Source organism: Schistocerca piceifrons, chromosome 1 (assembly GCF_021461385.2).
Source record: "Schistocerca piceifrons isolate TAMUIC-IGC-003096 chromosome 1, iqSchPice1.1, whole genome shotgun sequence".
NCBI lineage: Eukaryota > Metazoa > Arthropoda > Insecta > Orthoptera > Acrididae > Schistocerca > Schistocerca piceifrons.
Window position 1 is genome coordinate 843,681,428 of NC_060138.1, and position 24,066 is coordinate 843,705,493.

Consider the following 24,066-nt stretch of genomic DNA (forward strand, 5'->3'; position numbering starts at 1 on the left):
CCTCATAAAAGACTCTGTAACTACGGTCTCACTCAACCGAGTGAAACCAGCTTTCACTGTGCCTCAGGTGAACCTACCTGATTCTGCCCCTATTTCTCCCACTCCTGCTTCGAGCGGCCATCCACCTTCCCACACCATGCATTTGGGTGTTGATTCTCCACAGAGTGCTTCTCTGCTGAGCACTGCTCCTTCTCCGCGTTCATCTAATTCGAGTGGCCAATCTTTTCGGGGCTTCACTGCTCACAGCCCTCGCAGTCGAACTGCCAACCACTCGGATTCTACCTTTGTGTTACCATCTTCGTGTGACAGCTCTTTGTCACGCTGTTCAATCCATGCTGGCTCCTCGTTGCCTTTGGTCACGCTCCCTCATCTGTCAGCTGATCGCCCGAGGTTGTCTCCTGCGCAGTCCAGTGCACCTGCCACCCCCCCGCCCCCCCCCCCCCCCCTTAGCAGATGCTTCCCCCTGCCATGGCTTTCCCACACCTCCCTGCCTCCCTACCATTGCTCGTACAGGTGCCATCCAAGAATCCACAACACATGTGCACCCTAATGACATACATAAATTATCTTCTGTTGTCGTAGATGGTGATACGGTGTGTGTGGTACTCACGTGTGACAATATTGAGGGTGGAAGTGCAGAATCTCATGTAGTGCGCTGCTTTAAATTGAGCAGAAGTGCTGCGTGTGGCAATTTGCGTGCCTTTGTTAGGCCTTCTGGCAAGGTGATTCTCCGCCTGCCGGCTGACGAAGTGCTGCACCTCCACTCCAGGACGGGACGTCGTCTTCAGCCGCCGGCGTCGCTTGCTGACTTCACCGTCGACGTACCGGGTTTCACCCCCCGGTCTCCTACCAGTCGACCGCTTCCGCCTGATGCAGAAGAACTGTGCGTTACCTTCCTAACTTCTCACCCCCCCCCCCCCCCCCATTCACAGGGACATACTCCATACTGTGCGGGGGGGTGGTGGGGGGGGGGGGGGGGCTATGTGGCGTAGAGCGCCATAAATATCGATATTTGTTCTGTACGTAAGTGTGCTATATTTGAGGAGAGGGCTTTGGGCAGGATGTTGGACGCTAACGGCAGTTAGCCTCCGAACTTGTATCCGTGTAGAAGCTAAGTGTGCATAAATCTGTATCTGAGAGAATTCTAGTTGTTTACCTACAACTATTCTACATTCCCTCATACTAAAACCACACTGGTGCACTTGGCACCAAAATTCTTCGTAAGTATTAAGAATCCAGTTTCCAGTCCCTTCCAGAATAGGCTGTTGTCCAAGTCTGTATTAACATAACTGTCTTAATCAAAATTGTTTTCCAGATTTAATTTACATACTGCTTTCTGAAAATAATTATTTATGGGAAGATATATACCTCTAACAAAGGTTACAAATTTTGTCAATAAGAAAAATAACACCTTACTGTAATTGTACAGTATTGACTTCACCATCAATAATAAAATTAGAGAAATTATAAATGAAAGCATGAAAACTGAAGCATAATAATATTGTTTTTACTGAAAATTGATTTTTAGATCACTTAAGTTGACAATTACAATTGATAATTTTTATGGTTCAGGATCAAAATTATGAAATGGATCAATATGAATATTAATAAAATATGAATATGAATAAAAAATATACTATCAGATAAATAGTTTTTAGACAGAATGAGATTTTCACTCTGCAGTGAAATGTGCGCTGATATGAAACTTCCTGACAGATTTAAACTGTGTGCCAGTCTGAGACTCAAACTCAGGACCTTTGCCTTTTGTGGGCAAGTGCTCTACCATCTGAGCTACCCAAGCATGACTCACACCCTGTCCTCACAGCTTTACTTCTGCCAGTACCTCATCTCCTACTTTCCAAACATTACAGAAGCTCTCCTACGAACCTTGCAGAACTAGCACTCTTGATAGAAAGGATAGTGGTTAGTGGAGTTGCTATGATGTAGAGGTGATGCAGAGGTGGGTTGTGGAGGTGGTGGTGCTGGACAGAAGAGACTAGGAAACCTCTGCTATGTACTCATACATTGCTGTTGTTGTAGACTTTGATTTACTGAATCCATGTTGATTTGCTGAGAGTAATGGATTTTTTGTAATGTAGCTTAGTAGTCTATTGTAGAAAATTTTCTCAAATATTTTGGAGAAAACACTGAGTTGGGATACTGGACAACAATTATTTACATTTTCAGAGTCCCCTTTTCTGAACAGTGGAGTTACTTTAGCTGTTTTTAGGCTATTGGGAAAGATTCCAGTTGATAAGGAGTGCCACAAGTCTTGAGCGACAGTGTTGAAGTACTGCAATGTTCCCCAGATATGACATCTGCAGACATATGGTCTACAGTCACGGAAACAGAGGTGAAACAAATAATAAGGTCACTCAAAAACAAATATTTATGTGGACTGGATGGGGTGCCAGACTATGTCTTTAAAAAGTTATCTGATAATGTATTAAAACCTCTAATATATATATTAAACAACAAGGTTCTGTCCTAGGACCTCTACTGTTCCTCCTTTATACTGATGATATAAATGACTTTATTAAATTGGGAAAACTAATCTTATTTGCTGATGACACCAGCACATTAATAACAGCTGCTGACAAAATCTTATTGGAAGTAGCAATAGATACTGTTATGTCCCAAATTACTAGCTGGTTTAAAAAATAATAATAATAAATAAAGAAAAAACTGTCTTTATGAATTTCCACTCTTCTCCACATGTGCAAAACTTTGTTACAGTAGCATACCTTGAAAATACGTTACTGAACTCAGTTACTGACACTAAGGTTCTAGGCCTATGGGTGCAAGATAATTTAAAATGGGACTGTCATATAAAAGAACTTGAGAAAAAACTTTCAACAGCTTGTTATGCTCTGCGTGTGTCAAATAAAAGTGCAAGCAAGTCAACACTTATTCAGGCGTATTATGCATACTTCTATGCACTACTTCGATATGGACTAATCTTACGGGGAAATTCAGTCACCAGCATAAAGATCTTTAGGATGCAGAAAAGAGCAATCAGGGCTATCTGCAACCTAAGAAAACTGGAAACATGTAGACCACATTTCATCCAGGTGAAAATAATGAGCCTACCGAGCCTTTACATATATGAGTGTATCCTGTTCGCAAATGAGTATCTTTTAAACCAAACTGGACATCTTCAACAAAATAAGCATATACACAGTCACAACACAAGAAATACAAATAATATCCACATGTCACAGTGTAGAACAGCACTGTACAAAAAAAGTGTATCATAGATAAGAGTTCAGCTATATAACAGCCTACCCAGTGGTTTAAAATCGCAGCAACATAAATTTTTTTAAACATAATCTTAAGTCATTTCTAGTGGAAAAATATTTTTATTCTGTAAAAGAATTTTTAAATTACAAAAAATAGCCTTTTAAACAATGATTATGTAATAATGGTTAAATTCAAATTTCTATATGATTGTTATCTGTAATTAATTTTGTCATGCACTCTCTCTCTCTCTCTCTCTCTCTCTCTCTCTCTCTCTCTCTCTCTCTCTCTGTGTGTGTGTGTGTGTGTCTGCTCCTTTCGCAATTTTGACTTGTCCTATATTCAATGTACTGTTTAAGTATGTAATGAATCAAATGGACTAATAAATAAATGAATGAATGAATGAATGAAACAGGTACTACAGCTATAAATTTCCAAAATCGAGATAGAGGACAAAAGTATTATAAATCCTGCTCAACTTTCAGAACAGTTTAATAAATTATTTATCAATGTAAACATTAACATAGAAAATTACATATGTAAGGCAAATGTTGCTTTGTAAGTATGTAATGGCACTTTGGAATTTTCAAGTGAACCTTACTGTATATTCAGCTAAACTAATACAAAACATAAAAATGCAAAACTGTTTACCAAAAAGTAAAACATCAGCATGATGGGACAGAACAGCAACAAAATTTTTAAAGGCAGTCTTTAAAATAAATGTGCAGCCCCTACCCACAACCGTTAATCAGTCCTTTCAAGAATGCTGTTTTCTAGATATTCAAATATGCAACCACTATTCAACACAGGCGCAAAAGAACATAGGTTGAAATTGAACATTCAAAAAACTCATTTAATGCATTTTAAAACATGAAAAGTTAAGTTAAATGATGTTTAGATGCACCACAAAATGCAGGACCTGCAGTAAGCTACCTGTGTGAAAGTCTTAGGAATTAAATCAGATCAAAATTTATCATGGGGCTGACATATACTGTACTGTAATGCTGTCACTAATTTTTTGTGTTATTGTGTGAGACACAGCTCCATTGCAGCCTTATTTGAGCCACACAGGCAGGTGTGGAGGTGCTGACATGTTATTTCCCAATCTAGCCTATTTGTACACCACAGGGTTCCTAGTCCAAGCCACATAATTATGGTGACATTTCAGAAAGCTCATGTAATTACAAACCAGCCTGCAGAATATTTGCAAACCACTGAGACTCAGAGTGTTGAATTGTACATGCCTGAAAGCAATGTATTGACACAACAACTGCGCTGTTAATTCATATAAATACCCTCTGATCTTAGCAGTTATGCGCAGTCTGGCAGAGGGCTATGCTATGCTGGGTTCATGCAAGTCTTCATCACATTATAAGCCAGCCAGTAGCCGATGTTGGTCTGGGCAACCAATTCAACTGAAGAAGCCCACATTCTCAGTCCACAGCAACAAAACTCATCCCTTGGCAGCAGTTCATAGGCAAAGCACTCCTGCAGCCATCCATTTGCACCAGAGTGAGCTCCTAACCTGGTAGCAGTTGATGCTTATGAGAATTCAGTGGACGTTCATGCCTCTGGCACCATTCACTCATGGCCACATAGTGCCAACTCAGGTACACACTGCCAAGTGGGGTAAACAGTGTCAGGAAAGCAGGTCAAAGATGTCAAATGACCATCCCGTCAATGCAACCATCCAGTATCAACGGCATTTCAGTAGTCTGTTTGAAGGAACATAGACTTAACACTAGCATTTAAATAATTTGGTAGGCATGTAGGACCATCGTCATGCTGATTTTCGATTAACTGCTTTGCTATATTAGTAAAGTAAATGTTAAACTTTTCAGCTACCTCTTTTGGATCGTAGTGTCTGTTATCTTCAATTTGAAGAGAGATATTTTGTGAAGTTGACTGTTCTGTACCAGTTTCTGCTCTAATAACCTTCCATGCAGCTTTCATTTTGTTGTTTGCATTTGAGATGTACTCATCATTTTTTTTTCGTTTTTTGGCTTCTTTTATTACCTTGCTGAATATTTGGTTCTATTTTTTCACATAATTTCTGAATTCTGGAGTAGTATTTTGTGCTTAATAAGACAGTGAAGAATTTTTTTCTTTCTACTGGAAGTTATGCCTTTCGTTACCCAACATTTATTTTTTACTATCTTAATCCTCCTTTTTTTCATTGGAAACGCTATATGAAAGTAGTGAAGGTATACATTGTGGAAACTGTCGAACATGCTGTTTACTTCAGTTTTACTAAAGACATCACCTCATGTTTCCCTTGACAGCCCTCATGTTTCCCTTGACAGCATAAAATCAAACACTCTAATGTTGTCATCACTGAAGTCTCTTTGTTCAACTATTTTAGCTTTTGGTCCACACTTAGTGGCTGATTTCAGTTCAATAGACAGGAGCTGAGCTTCATGGTCACTGTAACCCATATTTATAACATTAGTGCTATAATTTAGGTCGCATAGTCTTATAAAAACCTGGTCAACTGCAGTTTTACTATCGGAAGTAATTCTAGTTGGGGAACTGACTGCGTGTTTAAAACCAAAACTATTGACTATATTTAACATTTCATTTCTATGATTTGAATCTTGTAAAAAACCTACATTTACATCTCCACAAATAACCACTTTCTTTCTCTCACACTTTATAAAATTTAGCAGCGTTTCAAAATTTTTAATGAAAATTTACCTGTCCTCAGACCTATATAGTGTTACAACCAAAATATTAACACCTGTCAAATCAACAACACACAGCTCAAAGGCTTTGTCTCTTGCCAAGCTTTGATAATTTTCTACTGCAGTAAATTTTAAATGATCTTTTACAAAAATAGCTGCTCCACCACATTTACTATTGTTTCTACAATAATAAATGGCAAGCTTGTAACCCGGAATCACAGTTGACATAATCTGGTCTTTGTCTAACCAGTGTTCAGTTACACATAGAATATCAACTTCTAGTTCAAGATTTGCTAATTCAAACTGAAATAACTTATTTTCTAGAGATTGAACATTGTGGTGTAGGTGTTTTAACACATTAGTATACTTATTAGCAGATGTATTTACTCATGATTGACTGTTTATCTTGCAATTTCCCTTGTTCACTGTTTTTTGTGCGATATTTGAGTCCTTGTCATGTGATGTGAGTGCAGGTAACTCGGACACTGATGCAGTGGCCTTCAGCTTACATGTTGCTTGCTTCCTCTTGTTAATAAAAAATCCTTCTGGTGATTTGGTTGCTTTGTGTTCCTAGTAGGCGATGTTTTTGCAGTTTGCTTTTGGGAAGGCACTCTCCTTGTTCTGTGATAACACCATAGAATGTCCTTTTCCTGCATTGCTGCTATTCTTGGCCTTAAAGACATTTTTTGGCTGCCTACTGCTACTGCTTTTTCAGGTGGTGATCTTGTTTCTGCTGAAGCTGCTGAAGTTTTTGTTTTTAGTATTTTATTTGTGACTGTAAAACTGCCATTTGCTTTTGCATCTGTGTTCGCTTCACTATTAATTGTAACAGCATCTCCCACAGATTTTGTTGGGAAAGATAGGCCCACAGTGATTTCCACTGACTGCAGTGGTTTAGCTATCTCTGTCGATATTAAGTCTGAGTTTGACAGTGTCCTGTTTTGTACTGATTCAGTTTTTGCAGGAAGTGGGATTGTGGCTTTCTTCACAGCAGTTTCACCTTTTATCTTCCTCAGTATCTCCGAACACATTTCCCTCTTTCCTCTAGTGTTTCTATGGAGACCATGTCTTGCGAAACACTCCCTCACATCACTATTTATGTCTATAAAGATAGCATTTGTGAAGCTTTTACAGATCTTCTCAAACTTTCTGTTTGTGGCTGCTAACTCAGTGTTTACAGATGACTTTGGTATTAAGTCATGTCTCAATGGGAGGCTGACCACATAAAAGTTTAGAAGAGGTAGTTTTTGTATTTCTTCCTTCAGAGCTCTCGTTGCATGCTCGCTTTCATTATGATACACATCATTTGAGCCACCAATTATAACATAGTTACTACCAGGTGTCACTGTTTTTTCACAAGATCTTACAACTCCAGGCTAATGATACTGGTTATTTCTGTGTCTGGTTGTACGCTTCTTAGTATATTTACAACACTCCTGCCATGACTATCTGCCAAAACAAACATTTTAGGTTCCTTGTGTGACCTACTTTTGATTTCGATGTTTAATTCTTCGCTGCACATCAAACTCTGCACATAACTACATGTATTTACACTATGTTCATAATGTATAGTTTTTGGGAGTCTACTACTGTGATTTTCTGGGTGTATGTTTATATCAGAAAATTTCTTTCCTTTTTTTCTCGTCGTAATAACAGACGCACTCTTTTTTGTGTTTTCATTTGCTTATCACTGACCATAGTGCCTTTGATTTGTTTTCACTATCCAAAATAAATCTATTATTTGCTCATTCTTTGCGGCCTTTGCAACTATCTTAAAAATATTTTTGTAATTTTTTACATAGGGAACAAAACCAGTACTTTTGCTGTGTGCAAGTTCCCTGTATAACTGTCTTTGTCTTGCACTGGATATTTTCATTCCTTCACCAATCGATTTTACTCTCCAAATTAAACAAGTCGGTAAAAAATCTGTTAAGAGAAACTGAGAGCAATTAACAACAGAAAATGTCTTCAAGGGGATTTGAGAGTACACAATGAAAACTTTATAAGAGAAACAAATGAAAATAACAAGGTTCTATGGAACATGAAGTAGAGACTTGTAGGGTAGTCATTATATTCGACCAGGTGAGATGGCTTATAGCATAGTAACTAACAACAAAGGGGAAACTGTACAACAGCTTGCATTTTTTTTTTAAATATTAATGTAGAGCAAGAGCTGAATCAGAAATAAAGATAGTGAATGACGGAAATAATGAAATTTGAGATGTCATGATAGATGAGGTGTATAAAATTATTTAATGTATGAAATTATGAAATAAGGGAAGTTTCCTGTAGATGGTGGTGCTTTGACAGAAATGATTAAACAAAAAGTAATGGAAAAGGAGCTTTCGGCATTATTGTGAAAGAAGGCAATTATCCAAAAATACAGGACCTGAAATGCATGAAGCAGTATTTTTTACCAAGAACCATTGATAAATTGTTTACCAACTTTGTATATGTAATTCAACACTAATGTAGTGGTACAAGAATGAGGTAACATGCTCAAAAATGATAAAAATTTGGTTACAGTATTTAAGCCAATTTTCTTATTGTGGCTGCAGTTAGTTGCAGTAGCATGTACGTGGAATCAGAAGTGAAAATAATGTTCTTAATAAAATAAAGTGTATATTTGAAAGGGTAGTTACAGAAGTTTTGGTTATTAGTGTATTAAATGAATAGTTTTTGAATCCATCATTTACTCTGAAAAACATTTGCGGATAATTTTTTAATTCACATTATTATTTGACAGTAAGTGGCTAAGAAATGAACAGCATGTGGGTTTACTGGTCACTGACAAAATTTGCTGATTATTTATTTGTCTATGAAGTCCTGTGGGTTCATTAGAATGTACAGTAAGATGTTTTACATCATTTAACACAATACTGTTTCTATCATTATAAAACATCATTAATTACTTATGGATTATTGGTACATTATTATTAGTTTTTGATTTGTGGTTACAATGCTATCATAATTTTAATGAATAATACGGGTACATTATTACTATTATTGATACATTACTATTTACCAAGAACTCTTTCAGTCTATGGCAGCAATGGTCAATTAGATATACCTCCACTTCAGCTTTGAATTCTGCAACAACTTTTTTCTGACTGTATGTTTTTTGGTAATTTCTTAAATATTTTTTTCCAAGTGCTGAACTGCATTTTGGCGGAGCTTAGTTCTTGTTCAGAGTATATGGATGTCCACTTTCTGCCTTATATTGTGTGTGTGTACATTTTCATAGGTTGTGGGGCCTTTTCCTTCACCTTATGAAAGTTTTTCCTTCATTTATGATTAACTGATTGTGTGCGTGCCTTTCTGCTATGCTGTCTGTTATCGTTATCATGTTTTCAAGTATTAAGTTTTCCATTTTGGTATTGATGAAAAAGCTTGTGTCTTCAGCAAACTAATAAGACTTTTGACAATGTACATTTGTTTGTAGATCTTTTAAACATATGAGGAACAGCAGTGGTCCCAATATTGATCCTTTGGGAACACCACATTTCATCCCATGGTAATCTAAGTAATGCTTTGTAATTTTTTTGCACGTAATGTGTTGTATTTCCACTTTTTGTCTACATCCACAAAGGGATGATATGACCTGGTGATTATGTTTGCTTGTGATGCCTAGTTGATATAATTTCTGTAGTAGTGCCTCATGATCTTGATACTGAGTGTCTTCAGTAAGTCAACGCATAAACTGGTAATATACTTACCACTGTCCACTTTCTGGTAAATTTGACTCAGAAATTCCGAGACAGCTCTTTCTATACTCATGTCGTGCTATGGACAGATCTCAGTGTTATAAATTTTATGCATTTCTATTATTTTATCATGCATACAATCTACATCTGAAGACTGTTTCATTCTTAAGGTTTTTATAAGAGTTAAAAGTTGTTTTTATTTGTTGGGTACTGATACAATCAGTTATCAGAGCTGTTGTTCTTAATTATGGTGCATTTTGGCTATTTGGGATAACCTTACTGAATAGTTGCCCACATATATATTTAAAAATTGTTGTAGAAGATATTTGCTACTTTCCTTGTGTCTGTTATTTTATTTTTATCTTGACATAGCTTCATATTGGCACTTCTGGTAGTGACATATCTGCCTGTTTTTTTTAACTATTTCACACATAGATTATATCCTGTTTCCAGCAGATTGTATATATTGTATATAAAATGTTGTATGTATACACTCCTGGAAATGGAAAAAAGAACACATTGACACCGGTGTATCAGACCCACCATACTTGCTCCAGACACTGCGAGAGGGCTGTACAAGCAATGATCACACGCACGGCACAGCGGACACACCAGGAACCGCGGTGTTGGCCGTCGAATGGCGCTAGCTGCGCAGCATTTGTGCACCGCCGCCGTCAGTGTCAGCCAGTTTGCCGTGGCATACGGAGCTCCATCGCAGTCTTTAACACTGGTAGCATGCCGCGACAGCGTGGACGTGAACCGTATGTGCAGTTGACGGACTTTGAGCGAGGGCGTACAGTGGGCATGCGGGAGGCCGGGTGGACGTGCCGCCGAATTGCTCAACACGTGGGGCGTGAGGTCTCCACAGTACATCGATGTTGTCGCCAGTGGTCGGCGGAAGGTGCACGTGCCCGTCGACCTGGGACCGGACCGCAGCGACGCACGGATGCACGCCAAGACCGTAGGATCCTACGCAGTGCCGTAGGGGACCGCACCGCCACTTCCCAGCAAATTAGGGACACTGTTGCTCCTGGGGTATCGGCGAGGACCATTCGGAACCGTCTCCATGAAGCTGGGCTACGGGTCCGCACACCGTTAGGCCGTCTTCCGCTCACGCCCCAACATCGTGCAGCCCGCCTCCAGTGGTGTCGCGACAGGCGTGAATGGAGGGACGAATGGAGACGTGTCGTCTTCAGCGATGAGAGTCGCTTCTGCCTTGGTGCCAATGATGGTCGTATGCGTGTTTGGCGCCGTGCAGGTGAGCGCCACAATCAGGACTGCATACGACCGAGGCACACAGGGCCAACACCCGGCATCATGGTGTGGGGAGCGATCTCCTACACTGGCCGTACACCACTGGTGATCGTCGAGGGGACACTGAATAGTGCACGGTACATCCAAACCGTCATCGAACCCATCGTTCTACCATTCCTAGACCGGCAATGGAACTTGCTGTTCCAACAGGACAATGCACGTCCGCATGTATCCCGTGCCACCCAACGTGCTGTAGAAGGTGTAAGTCAACTACCCTGGCCAGCAAGATCTCCGGATCTGTCCCCCATTGAGCATGTTTGGGACTGGATGAAGCGTCGTCTCACGCGGTCTGCACGTCCAGCACGAACGCTGGTCCAACTGAGGCGCCAGGTGGAAATGGCATGGCAAGCCGTTCCACAGGACTACATCCAGCATCTCTACGATCGTCTCCATGGGAGAATAGCAGCCTGCATTGCTGCGAAAGGTGGATATACACTGTACTAGTGCCGACAATGTGCATGCTCTGTTGCCTGTGTCTATGTGCCTGTGGTTCTGTCAGTGTGATCATGTGATGTATCTGACCCCAGGAATGTGTCAATAAAGTTTCCCCTTCCTGGGACAATGAATTCACGGTGTTCTTATTTCAATTTCCAGGAGTGTATATTGTGTACAGTGGCTTTTTAACCAATGTCTTGTATTTTCTGTAGTAAGCATGAAATTCATCACAAATAAGGAAAAGATAGATTGCTACTTACTGTAAAGATTACATGTCAAGTTGTTGACAGGAACAGTGAAAAGACATTTACACAGTAGCTTTCTGTTACAGCCTTCAGCAGAGAAGCAAATATACTTGGAAGGAGAAACAGCATTGGTCGTATTTTTTTGTTTTATTATCCACAAAATCGATTTTCAGTCACTTAGTGACCATCCTCAGTGCTGTAGTATACAATTTAAATTGGTAGGCACTGGTGTCAACAAGCTTAGAGCGATCACATAAACATTATAAGTATTTGGTCAATGGTGATACATGTGGTCAGTCAAAATCACTACCATAATTTATCTTACTGCTAGTTTATGTGATCACTCTAAGCTTGTTGACACCAGTGCCTACCAATTTAAATTGTATATTACAGCACTGAGGATGGTCACTAAGTGACCGAAAATCAATTTTGCGGATAATAAAACAAAAAAATACGACCAATGCTGTTTCTCCTTCCAAGCATATCCATTATCTGGTCGTGGTGCACAGAACACTCCAAGGACTCGCCAATCAATGAAAAGGAAATACACACACACACACTCACTCACACAGGCAAGCACACCTGATGCCCATATGACCACCATATCTGGCAGCTTGGACTGGAATGGCTTTGCTCATATACTGCATCCCTTGTTTCCTTAGCTAACAACTGTCAGAAGGTGCCTGTATTTCATTCACTTAGCATTGATTCTTCTTTAACTAATTCTGTTTGCATTGTGGGTTTTTATTGTTGTATGGAAAATGGTATAATGCCCACTATGGTCATTAAATCCCATATTTATGGTTCCAATGTGGAAGACATTATTTTCTGCATTATAAGTATTTGGTCAATGGTTATACATGTGGTCAGTCAAAATCACCTCCGTAATTTATGTTACTGCTCTCGGACAAGGAAAGATTTAAGTTTCAGTTTGCTTGCTATCTTGTTCCAGAATCTGCATTGGTGTTTTGGATACAGTGTGAACAAACCAGTATTGAACCTTACTACAAATGTGCAGTCATACATCTTCTATGTTAGTTCAAATGTTGGTATATTATATGATTATATTAACAAAGAGATGAGATTGCTCCAAGGACATGTAAGTAATGATTACTTATAATATGGCTACAAGCTTTAACTTGCACTATATTATTATCTCTAATGAGTAATATGTATGTTTACTTCAGATAAACCATATCAGTTCATTTGCTATTGATGCAAAAGGCAGGTGGATTGCAACAGCTGATGCAGGAAAGGACAGTGCAGTTATAATATGGGAAACTGAGAAATGGTAACATTATTTAAAATGAGTTGTAATGAACATGTTAACATTTTAGAGGTTCTAGAAAAAAAACTGAAAATTTCTGACTACCCTATGTCTAAATATCATTTTCCTCCTCAATATTTGTATTTAGTTTTTATTGCTGTAATTTAGTACCTGTAGACTTAAATTAACTCACACTCATTGTTATGGCACAATGCAACAATATCACTAAGTGTAACTAGTTGGGAACACCATTACTCTGGAAAAACTAAGTGCATGGAAAAATCTTCTGTTTTATAGTATGTAAGTTTAAATATTTCATTTGAGTACTGTCTGTATATTTAGGTAAATGTAATGTAATGGCAAACAAACAGCATCCAGGTGCCCAACAACAATTTTTCTTTTTGTTGAGTTAGCCTTCACTTGCCTCCACTTATGCACATGTGCAGAAGATATAGAGTTTTTTTTATTTGAAACATTACTACACTATTGTTAATGACTGTTTGCTCTTATTGTAGCTGTTGATAATTACTAAAAATTCATTGCATCTAGGACAGTTCTTATTGAGGGCACTTAATTTTCTGATGTCCACATCTGGTTAGATCCACACAGATACATTCACAACAATAGTAGGACATACTGGAACAGAATTTGTCCATCTATCATATTCTAAATGCAACTGTCTTCCATTAAATAAATCTGAGTCCCTTAGTAAAGAGTTTGTGGCAGCATAACATCTCTAACACAATAAAAGGGGGACTGCTAGCCTTTGCGACAGTGGGAGTTAGTATGCTCTGTATGCTCATAACAATTACATGAGTTATGTCTATTGTGCTTACCAATAAATAGTGTTGAAATTGTATTTCTATGCTGTGTCACTATTCTGATGTCACACTGCTGCTACCCCATTTCCCACAAGTTTTTATGATCATGGTGGGCAAATGGCTGTTCTAAAGTGTCTTCATCAATCATGTTTAATTGAGAAGAAAACACAGAATATATGGTACCCTGTTCAGGGAGTATTTATAGAATGGAAAATGGGAAGAAGTTTACCAAGGACACACAATAGACAAGAAAGTTTATTTTCTTCCTAAAAGTACTCTCACAACATTTTGAACACAGTTTTCCTTTATAAAATGTCAAGAACATTGGCACATTGATAAATAATGGTTCAAGTGCCAAAAAATGAAAATTTGAGTTATTGATGAAATTCAGCATTAAGTATCAAGGCCAGTAACATATATTCTGTCCCAAGCACCAGAACAGTGGGAAACAATGCTTACAGCTGTTACAAAATGGTGCTTGTGTCCAACACTAACATTGATGTTCCAATGAAGAGTCATGTGCCAACTCTCTGTTTATATCTTGGCATGCTATTGTGTGAACTGCTGACAATGGAAGTAGCTCTGTAGTTTGTTTGCAATGATAGGGCATTGCTGAAGTAATTATTACAGATAAATAAAAACCAAAATTCCAGCCTGTCCAGTGGTATCTGCAATACAAGTTTCAGTACACAAGGTTGCCAGGAGGGTCAACATCATCTTGTAGAAGAAACTGAACTTCAAAGAGAAATATAGCATTAAGAACAGTTTGGATTTATTTAACAAGTTAATGGATGTTAAGGTTCCAAAAAATGCAAAATAAGTTATTTTTGATGTGCTCAGCTTGTTCATAAGTATTCCAGTGAAAGATTGTCTAGATATGGTGTCACAATCATTGTATTCATACAACATTAATCCAGAAGAACAGCTGAGCATTGTTACTACAGTCTAATGTTGTTTGAATCACAATTATTTCTGTATTCAAGGGGGCTGTTATCAGCAAGCAGATGGTCTGACAATGGGCTCATCTTTATCACCCCTACTATTAGAAATGTTCATGGGCAAGTGGGAGACTGATTTTCTTAAGAGGGAACCACTGGCAAAACATGTTGTGTATTGGTATAGATATGTTGATGATATTATTTGTGTATGGAAAGGTTCCAAGACACAATTCCACAAATTTGTGAAAATATAAACCAGTGGCACACTAATGTAAAGATCAGCATGGAGTTGGGAGAGGGGGGGCAGCATAAATTTCTTGATTTCTTGGACATTAGCTTAAAGACAAGAGACAGAAGCCACAAATTTAAAATTTATCCAAAAGACTCCTTCACTGACACATTCATCCCAGCTTCCTCCCATCATCTGACAATCTATAAATATGCAGCATTTTACCATATGATCCATCATCTCCTTTCTATCCCTATGTCTCAAGAAGATTTTGACCAGGAAATTAATACAATAAAAACAATAGCCACAAATAATTAATTTGACCCCAACTTCATTGACAAAATTCTAGGCAAAAAGATGAAGAAGCAAGCCAGGTCCCTACTGTCCCCAATGAAAAACAAAGACAAATTGAAAAAGAAGTGGTGCAGATCACCTTTTAATGGGAAAACATCAAACAGACTAAGTAACATTTTGAAGGCAAAGGGTTTCTCTGAGGTTTTCTGTGTCCCTCAGACAATAGGTAGTTGCCTTGTTCAGTGCAAAAGAAAAATGACCAGCCATCACAAAAAGTGGGATTTATAAAATATTACAAGTGTCAGTCTTGCTGCATTGGACAGACAGGGAAGTCAATCTGCACAGGCTTAAAGAACATCATAGAAGCTGTGGATTGAAGAAGTCTCATTCAGCCTTTGTGGAAAATTGCCTTAACATTAACCACAATACATAATAGATGTTCAAATTTTACACACAGAGGAAAAGGGGGCTAAACTCAGCCAGTTAGAAATTTTTGAAGTAAAGAAACAGATGTGTACATTACCCACACCTATTATTAAAGAAGCAAACCCAATTCAATTATTCACCTCCTTTAGATGTTATCACAACTTCAGGATAGAAGTAAAACTTTGGGCCTCATTCGTTAGTAGATAAAAATTTCTTGGCTGTTGCCTAGGTATGTTTAGTCATGATAGTATAATTGCTGAATTGTATAATTCCATATGCAATTTGTCAAAAATTGTCATTGAAGTAATTTTACATTAAGCCAAGTATCGTTACAAGAGGAAACTGAGATGACTATTTTTGCTTATAATCATTTTTATCTATGTATTATCGTCTTTGGTATCAGTAATGTACTTGAAAATGGTCTTATGGACTGAAACCTAGGTTGTGCAGCAACAGTAATAAAATTTGTGAAACAAGGCTAAAAACAGTGTTTGTTTAGGTTATTTATAAGTAATACACAATATTACAAAATAAAAACGACAACTGGGACAAAAAGGAGGAAGAGAGGTGAAGGAAGTGCTCAAAGTGAAAGAAAGAAACTACTCAGTGGAGAAAAGGAACTCACAAAGGCAATATAGTTTTTTTTTTTTCAGCTAAATTTATCATAAAGCTTGGAACCAACATAAGTGATATTAATGTATTTTAATGCATTTAATTTATTATTGAAACAAATTTCTATCAAGAAAAGTCATCATTCTGATTATGAGGTTATTCGTCTCTTGCTCTCCCTCATGATTTTTACTCCTCACATTTCTCTCTGTACTAAATTGGCAATCCCTGGATGTCTCAAAATGTGTCCTATCAATCCATCCCTTCTTCTGATCAAGTTGTGCCACAAATTTCTTCTCTCCCCACTTCTATTTGGTCCTCATTATTTATGTGATTTACCCATCTAATATCAGGTGTGCACGACCCGGGACAACCAGGATATCCGGGAAAAACATGGGAATTTTTTAATCTGGGAGAAAACCGGGAAAAACCCGGGAAGTTTTTAGAATTCTGGGAATTTTTCATTGTTCTAGTTTTCTGTTAAATTTTTGTAATTTTGACTGGTAGGAACTAACACTCTAACAAAGGGTATTACTGTATCCCGCTACTGCAGAATAATACTTCAACAATAAAACATAAACGAGAGAAAAAAATGAAAATAACTTAAATTGCTTAAATTGCAAAGGAAATGTGCTATATACAACAACGACACACAGTGCTCATGCAAGTGTCTGCCAACAGCAAAGTGTGTCAAAGGCTTTAGGAAGACTATGCAATGCTTCATAACAACAAATTGCCTCCGATGAGCATGAAATCACAACTGTTTACATTAGATTCGTTTTAGAAGTTATGAGCGGGCTCATGCACACGCGCAGTTGAGTCGCATTTGAGTAGTACATTCTCCCACTTCTGGCTACAGGAATGTGGCTGTTGGCTGTGCAAGCTGTCACAGCAAGCAGCTAGATGCTACCAGGAGAAGGGGCACCAGATTCATTTTCTTGATTCATATTCTTCATAACTTTTTTCACAAAATGCCTAGCATCCAGCGCACATTGGTCTATCAATTATTCATATGATTTTGAAATTCATTGCTGTTGGTTTTTGAACATTTTTTAACACAATTTAAATTGATTGCTGAATGAATCATAAGTTGATTTTTGAATGCATGCATAGTGTATGTGATGTCTCTGTCAGGAGAATTCTCGTCTCGTCTAGAAATAAACTTTCTGCAGACAAAAGGGGACAGGGCTATATGAGCTGAGTGGAGTAAAGCCGAATGGATGAATGCCAATCCCTGTCTGATTATGTGGTTGATTGGGTTTGTGAATGATAAGCGTTGTTATAATTACTAGCCAAATCCATGGATTCAGACTACCAGAATGGAAATAAATGACTATCAGGAACAACAGATGAGAAAGGTTACGCATTATCTGCTTGGTGTATCCAGGAAAATGAAATTTTGACAGGTCACCAGCTAGCAACCGCTTAAGTTCTATTCTGGAAGTAACGTGGAAAACATGTTGTACGAACATGTAACAACGCCTAACCAGGGAATAATTGAGGGGTAATTAAACCTGTGATTCTGGCAGGTGAAAAAATTTTGACAGTGGCAGGAATAGCTACAGAATTGGTGATGATTGTTTGTTAGAACGAGGAAGAAGAAGAAACGGGGACATCACACAAATTATGGAAGAATAAGATGATTCCAAATGTATATAAAATTTTCGTAATACTACTTTTTGACTTCTTGCTTGAGAAACTTGTGTCTATGAATTAAATGTGAAACTATGAGTATTTCCTAAGATAAAGCTTTTGGCTTGTAGTAGGCCTAATAGGCATTCAATATTGGTACTTTGTGAATTATACTCTGTCGTGTTATAACAATGACCATTTGTGCCAAAACAGTCTCATTTATTTGGTGTGTGTTACAAAATTGCTGCAATATTAGAAAGGCCTATTTTGTTTTGTCTAGCAGACAGTGACAAAATAGACATAATCAGATCGAGACACCCCACCAGTCTTAGCTATTATTTGTATTAGCAGCTTTTTCAGTATTAGACATTTCGATTTTTCATGTAGCAGAATGTTTGACAAACTTTGATGAAGTAATAGATTCTTCGCAGAAAGGAAAGCATGCCATGTAAAGCTGTAGCAAGATTAGAGAGAAAAAATGTTAGGAGCTAAGGATTGAAGAAATGTATACTTTCTTGCTTGTCTCTTGTTTTTGTTGGTTTTATGTATCTTATAATTAACTTTGTCACACAAAACAGCAAGTTATCAGCTAATAGGCCATAAATAGTGCAAATTTTCTGAAGAGTTCTTGTTCTCCCGATTGCAAATAATCCCATCGACTTCAAAAAAAAAAAAAAAAAAAAAAAAAAAAAGGTGCAGGCTGTCAAACCAGCTGACGGGTAGCAGGAGGGGCACCACAGGACATTACAAAATGTACACGTTTCAATTCCACAGAGTGAAATACAGTGACAGGCGATAGAAGAATGCTGTATGAAGAGGCGTAGCACTGCACTTTGGCACACTTAAGACCTAATAACATGTCTTGCATTTCCTCAAACACACATGTTTTATGTTTCCAGAATGAGATTTTCACTCTGCAGCAGAGTGTGCGCTGATATGAAACTTCCTGGCAGATTAAAACTGTGTGCCCGACCGAGACTCGAACTCGGGACCTTTGCCTTTCGCAGGAGAGCTTCTGTAAAGTTTGGAAGGTAGGAGACGAGGTACTGGCAGAAGTAAAGCTGTGAGTACCGGGCGTGAGTCGTGCTTCGGTAGCTCAGATGGTAGAGCACTTGCCCGCGAAAGGCAAAGGTCCCGAGTTCGAGTCTCGGTCGGGCACACAGTTTTAATCTGCCAGGAAGTTTCACACATGTTTTATGTTTCAGACTTTTCAGAAAGATGTGCACTACAAGATGAACATATTTTTGAAAATTCGATGTTTTTTAGTATTGATCTGGGGCTGGTGCGTAGGGCAGTCTGAGTTATAGTGGGTAGTCTCCACATGACCCGTGTATACATTTAATGATTTTGCTGTTTCCTCTTCGTTTACCTTCACATCAACTGAAAACAAAACAGATATCTGTAGCCTGAAGCTATCAAGTGAATTAAAGTACATTCATATAATTACGGAAGGCCAAAATATGTTATTAGTTTCAGATTTTATTTTATTTCCACCTTTCTGACAGTCAAGCATTAATTGTCTTGCAGAACAATGAAGTTACTTTTGTCTGTTTGCTAAAGAAAAGTGACTTTCTTTAACCTTTCTGCAGAGGCAGTTAACGCGCGGAGTGGTCGTGCGGTTTGAGGCACCATGTCACGGATTGCACGGCCCCTCTGACCGAAGGTTCGAGTCCTCCCTCGGGCATGGGTGTGTGTGTTGTTCTTCGATTAAGTTGGTTTAAGTAGTGTGTAAGTCTAGGTACCACTGACCTCAGCAGTTTGGTCCCTTAGGAATTCGTGCACATTTGAATGTTTGCAGAGGCAGTCAATGTATTTGAAATGAAATGTTTAATTCCACAGTACTGGCTAGTTTCAACTGTTTTGCTGCATTTCAGATGCACGTTTTCATCTTCTAGCATGTATGGCATTATGCTGTAATAAAGAACCAAACATGATATAATACAATACTGGTGCTCCAAGAAAATTTATATCCCGAAAACCACATTGAAAAGCTTAATATCAGGTCAAGGTCTACTTCAGTGGGAATATGGACATATGAATGTGCACTTTAAATGTGCACATTTTAGTATGGTTCACAAAATTCCGATGCTCTTGGAGTATCCTCTGATGTCTTGTTTCTTTAATGACATAATGTATGATCTTTCAATGTTTTACATGTACATACATACAGGCTTCCTAAGTCATGGTAGCTCCGAAAGCACGTTGTCGCTTGTTATCTGTGCTCTCTGGCAACTGCTGAAACGAACCTATTTATAACAGGTCATGGGAAAATATTGCGAATGGTGGTTTCAAAAGCATTCTTTCAAAGTAAATATCCTTTTGTGTAAGTTGAACGATGTGCGAGAATGTACGATGAATTTCTTAAATCAAAGAGCGTTTGACTCTCATTTAAAAATCAACTCTTTGATGATGAGCCATTGCGAAGAATTTTGGAACCTGAAGCTTAGACATTTATGTTATTATTAAAAATTTTACTGGCACATTTGTGTGATATGTCTTAAAGTGTAACACGCGCAAGAAAGATCAACATTATATGCGAAAGCTCTTGCAGCTTATTAACCTTTGAGACCAATATTATATGTGAAAGCTTTGTTTTTCTTGTAGCAATGCTATGTATATTAATTTAAACTATTACTTTCCCTGTTTGTGTGTTCGTGCTTCTTAACAGTGATGTTGCTGGTGGATGAGTGCATCACGTGACCTATGCTCTGAATATCAGCTGTCATCGGCTGGCGAGATCATGTGACATGAGCTATGACTGGCTTACAAAAGTGCATTGCAATCTCGATTTCAATGATTCAGAAAGGAACATGCGGTGTTTGGTGGAATTCCAATGTATACTTGCATAATACGAAAATACTCAGCTTACGTGCTGCTGCATATCACAGATATTTCCAAAACGTGTCTTTTTCCCTGAGTTTTGTTTTCTAAAGTGCCGGGAAATTCTACACCTGTGTATAAAACCATAACCATTCAAAGGATTGATAAGTTTTGCAGTTGCAATGGAAAATATACTGTCATTTAATGCAGAAAAAGTGAGTTTTCACCTGGGAGAAAGTGTATTTTTAACCGGCAAATTCAGGAAAAATCTGGGAATTTTTTTCTCTTGTCCGTGTATACACCCTGTAATATTCAGCATTCTTCTGTAGCACACATTTCAGAAGCTTCTATTCTCTTTTGGCCTAAACTGTTTTATCATCCATGTTTCACTCCCATGCATGGTTACAGTCGATACAGATAGTTTCAGAAAAAACTTCCAGATACTTAATAAATCTGTATTCGATGTTAACAGATTTTTCTTCTTCAGAAAACTTTTTCTTGCCATTGCCAGTCTACATTTTATGTCCACTCTACTTCAGCCATCATTAGTTATTTGGCTGCCCACATAACAAAACTCATCTGCTACTTCAAGAATCTCACTTCCTAATCCAGTTCCCCACAGCACCACCGTATTTAATTTGACTACATTCCATTATCCTTGTTTTGGTTTTGTTGATATTCATCTTACATCCTCCTTTCAAGACACTGACCATTCCTTTCAAATGCTGTTCCAAGTCATTTGCTGTCTTTGACAGAATTACAATGTCATCAGGAAACTTCAATTTTTTTTATTTATTCCATGGAATTTAATTCCTATTCTAAATTTTTCTTTGGTTTTCTTTCCTCAATTTTCATACTGAATAACATTGGGGATGGGCTACAACCATGTCTCACTCCCTTCTCAACCTTCCACTAAGTCTATAAATGTAGGTTTGCCTTTCCTTAACCTATCTTCCAAGAGAAGTCATAGGGTCAGTATTGCCTTGCATGTTTCTACATTTCTCTAGAATTCAAATTAATCTTCCCCGAGGTTGGTGTCTACCAGTTTTTTCAGTCTTTTGTAAATAATTTGTGCTATATGCACAACTGTTATTACCTACTTTCCTTGGAACTGGAATTATTCTTCTTAAACTCTGAGGGTATTTTGCTTTTCTCATAGGTCTTGCACACCAGATGGAAGAGTTTTGACATGGTTGGCTTTCCCAAGGCTATCAGTAGTTCTGATGGAATGTCATCTACTCCCGGGGCCTTGTTTCAATAGATAACTACCTGCATGGAATCATTTACTAACCTGCAAAGACCCAAGTATGGTGATTTAAAAATATTATTATATATATTTGGTTTCACTCTTTCAGATTTCATGTAAATGTCAATTTAAATGCAGATGGCTTTCATATGACCAGAAATTTATGTTGTTTACTGAGGTCCATTCACTAAAAGATACTGTGAAGCAAAATACATATCCCATGTCTTATGTGCATGTTTGCAAAGTGAAGAGATGAAGATCAAAAATAAATAATGATAGTAACAAAACTTCTCAGTTGAATACTGAGGAAGGTGCTGAACAACCAGTTATACAAAGAAGAAAGTAACAGTATTCCACACATTGCCTGATGGTGAGGGAGATGTAATAAGAGAATATAAAGGAGCATTTTGTGAGGTTATCAGATTGACCAAAAGAAAAGATTATCTGTGAAGTAAAGCTAGGGAATAAGACAAAACACCAGAAATATACAAAAGAAGATGAAAAGCTGGTTGTTGAACATATTAACGCTATACCCAGACTGAAAGCCATTCACTGTTTGAAAGGGAAATCAGCTGACAAACAGTTCTTAAGTAAAGACCTCACTATTTTTCATTTATTCAAGGAATTTCAAAAGCTACAAGAATACACTACAATCATGTACCATTTCTATGCTGTTCTTTGAAGACAAAGTCCCCAAATTAAAATTTCATCATTTGTCAAGTGACGTGTGTTGTACATGTGATCTTCTTAAAGCCATAATGAGGTGTGATCCCAATAATAAAGACAATAAATAGCAGCTGGAAGTATTTCACCAAAAAGCAAAGAAAGCTGCAGATTTCATCAAAGCTGCCACAGTCAAAAGACAGGGGTCTAACTTGGAAGTGCGTAAATCTGCAGTGGATTGACAAAAAGTGATTTCCCTTTCTCCATTAAGGCACAGTGAAATTAACTATATATGATAGCTGTCAAATTACATCTTTTGCATTCATGTTGGCGATAATCAAACCAATCACATTTCACTGGTATGAGGGTCTACGTGGCAGGGTTGGGAATGAAATCGTTTCCTGTGTGCACAAACTTTTTTCATCAAAAGTTACTTGTAAAAAGAAACTGATACTATGGAATGACAGCTGCTGGGGGCAGCACAAAAATAAGCTTATGGCATTCCTGTGGGTCTACCTAACAGCAAAGGATTACTTTATGGAAATAGAACACAAGTTTTTGGTGAAAGGACACTCTTTTATATCTTGAGGTTGTGATTTTGCTCTCATTGAGAAATGGAAGAGGCTAGCTGTGTGTGAAATTCCAAAAGATTTAGTTCACCTCATCACTGCAGCGAAGCACACAACACCATTTACAGTGACTGTTAAGCAACATTTTTTACAGCTTTAAGTTAGCTGCTGAAAAATATATGAATTTCACCAGTGTGAAAATTTCAAAAGCACAGTGGATCAGACTGACTGCTACACAGCTGTGGGTGCTGCAAGTTTGGTTAGCTCTCAGTGCAATTGAAGAGTTCAAGGAACATTACATCTTGAAGAGTAACATGAGGGCTTCTGCTCTTCAAGAGCTGCAGCTGGAAACACTACACTGCCAACCTAGGTTGTCTGAAGAAAAAAGAAAGGATTTAGCTAAAATGATTCCATTTGTAAAAGAGGAGAATAAGTGGTTTTACAATAACCTTGAGGAACAAATGAAAGTGGGCATAATGACACTTGTGTCATTATTTATGTTAAAGCCATTGCGTAGAGAATGTCTTATTTTCTTCAGATTTTGTATAATTTTGTTCTTAAACCTACTAGAATAAAGACATATATATGACAAGAAACTGGTATAGTTTCAGTGTTAAAACTAATCAAGAGCACAGGAAAGTAATGTGCTTTGTTCGCATTACAAAATTGTTCAGTAGAGCAATTTTAAAGTTTGAAACCAAATTTCATGGCACTAATGAAAAGAATTACTGAATGCTAAAGTCATTTGGAAGGATATGTTACATATATTAAATATAATATAAATTGATACCTTAAATACTTAAACTGTAGTTTTATTTGTGTAATATTTAAAGTAATGCCATGTACTACAGGGGAAAAATGTGCTACCTATACAGGGTAAACCATCAAAACCTTGCACCACAAATGCTGTGGAAATGGAAAGAGCTATTGATGTGC

At 37.8% G+C, this 24,066-nt stretch overlaps 1 protein-coding gene across 2 annotated transcripts in view; it reads left to right on the forward strand.

Moving 5' to 3' along the window:
- The window catches only part of LOC124791007 (cilia- and flagella-associated protein 251-like), a 140,286-nt gene that overhangs the window by 36,955 nt on the left and 79,265 nt on the right, over positions 1–24,066 (forward strand). For both annotated transcript variants that reach the window (XM_047257828.1, XM_047257827.1), the window contains exons 3-4: positions 12,569–12,715; positions 12,804–12,907. In XM_047257828.1, the coding sequence (XP_047113784.1) occupies positions 12,569–12,715; positions 12,804–12,907 (251 nt within the window). The remainder of the gene's footprint in view (positions 1–12,568; positions 12,716–12,803; positions 12,908–24,066) is intronic.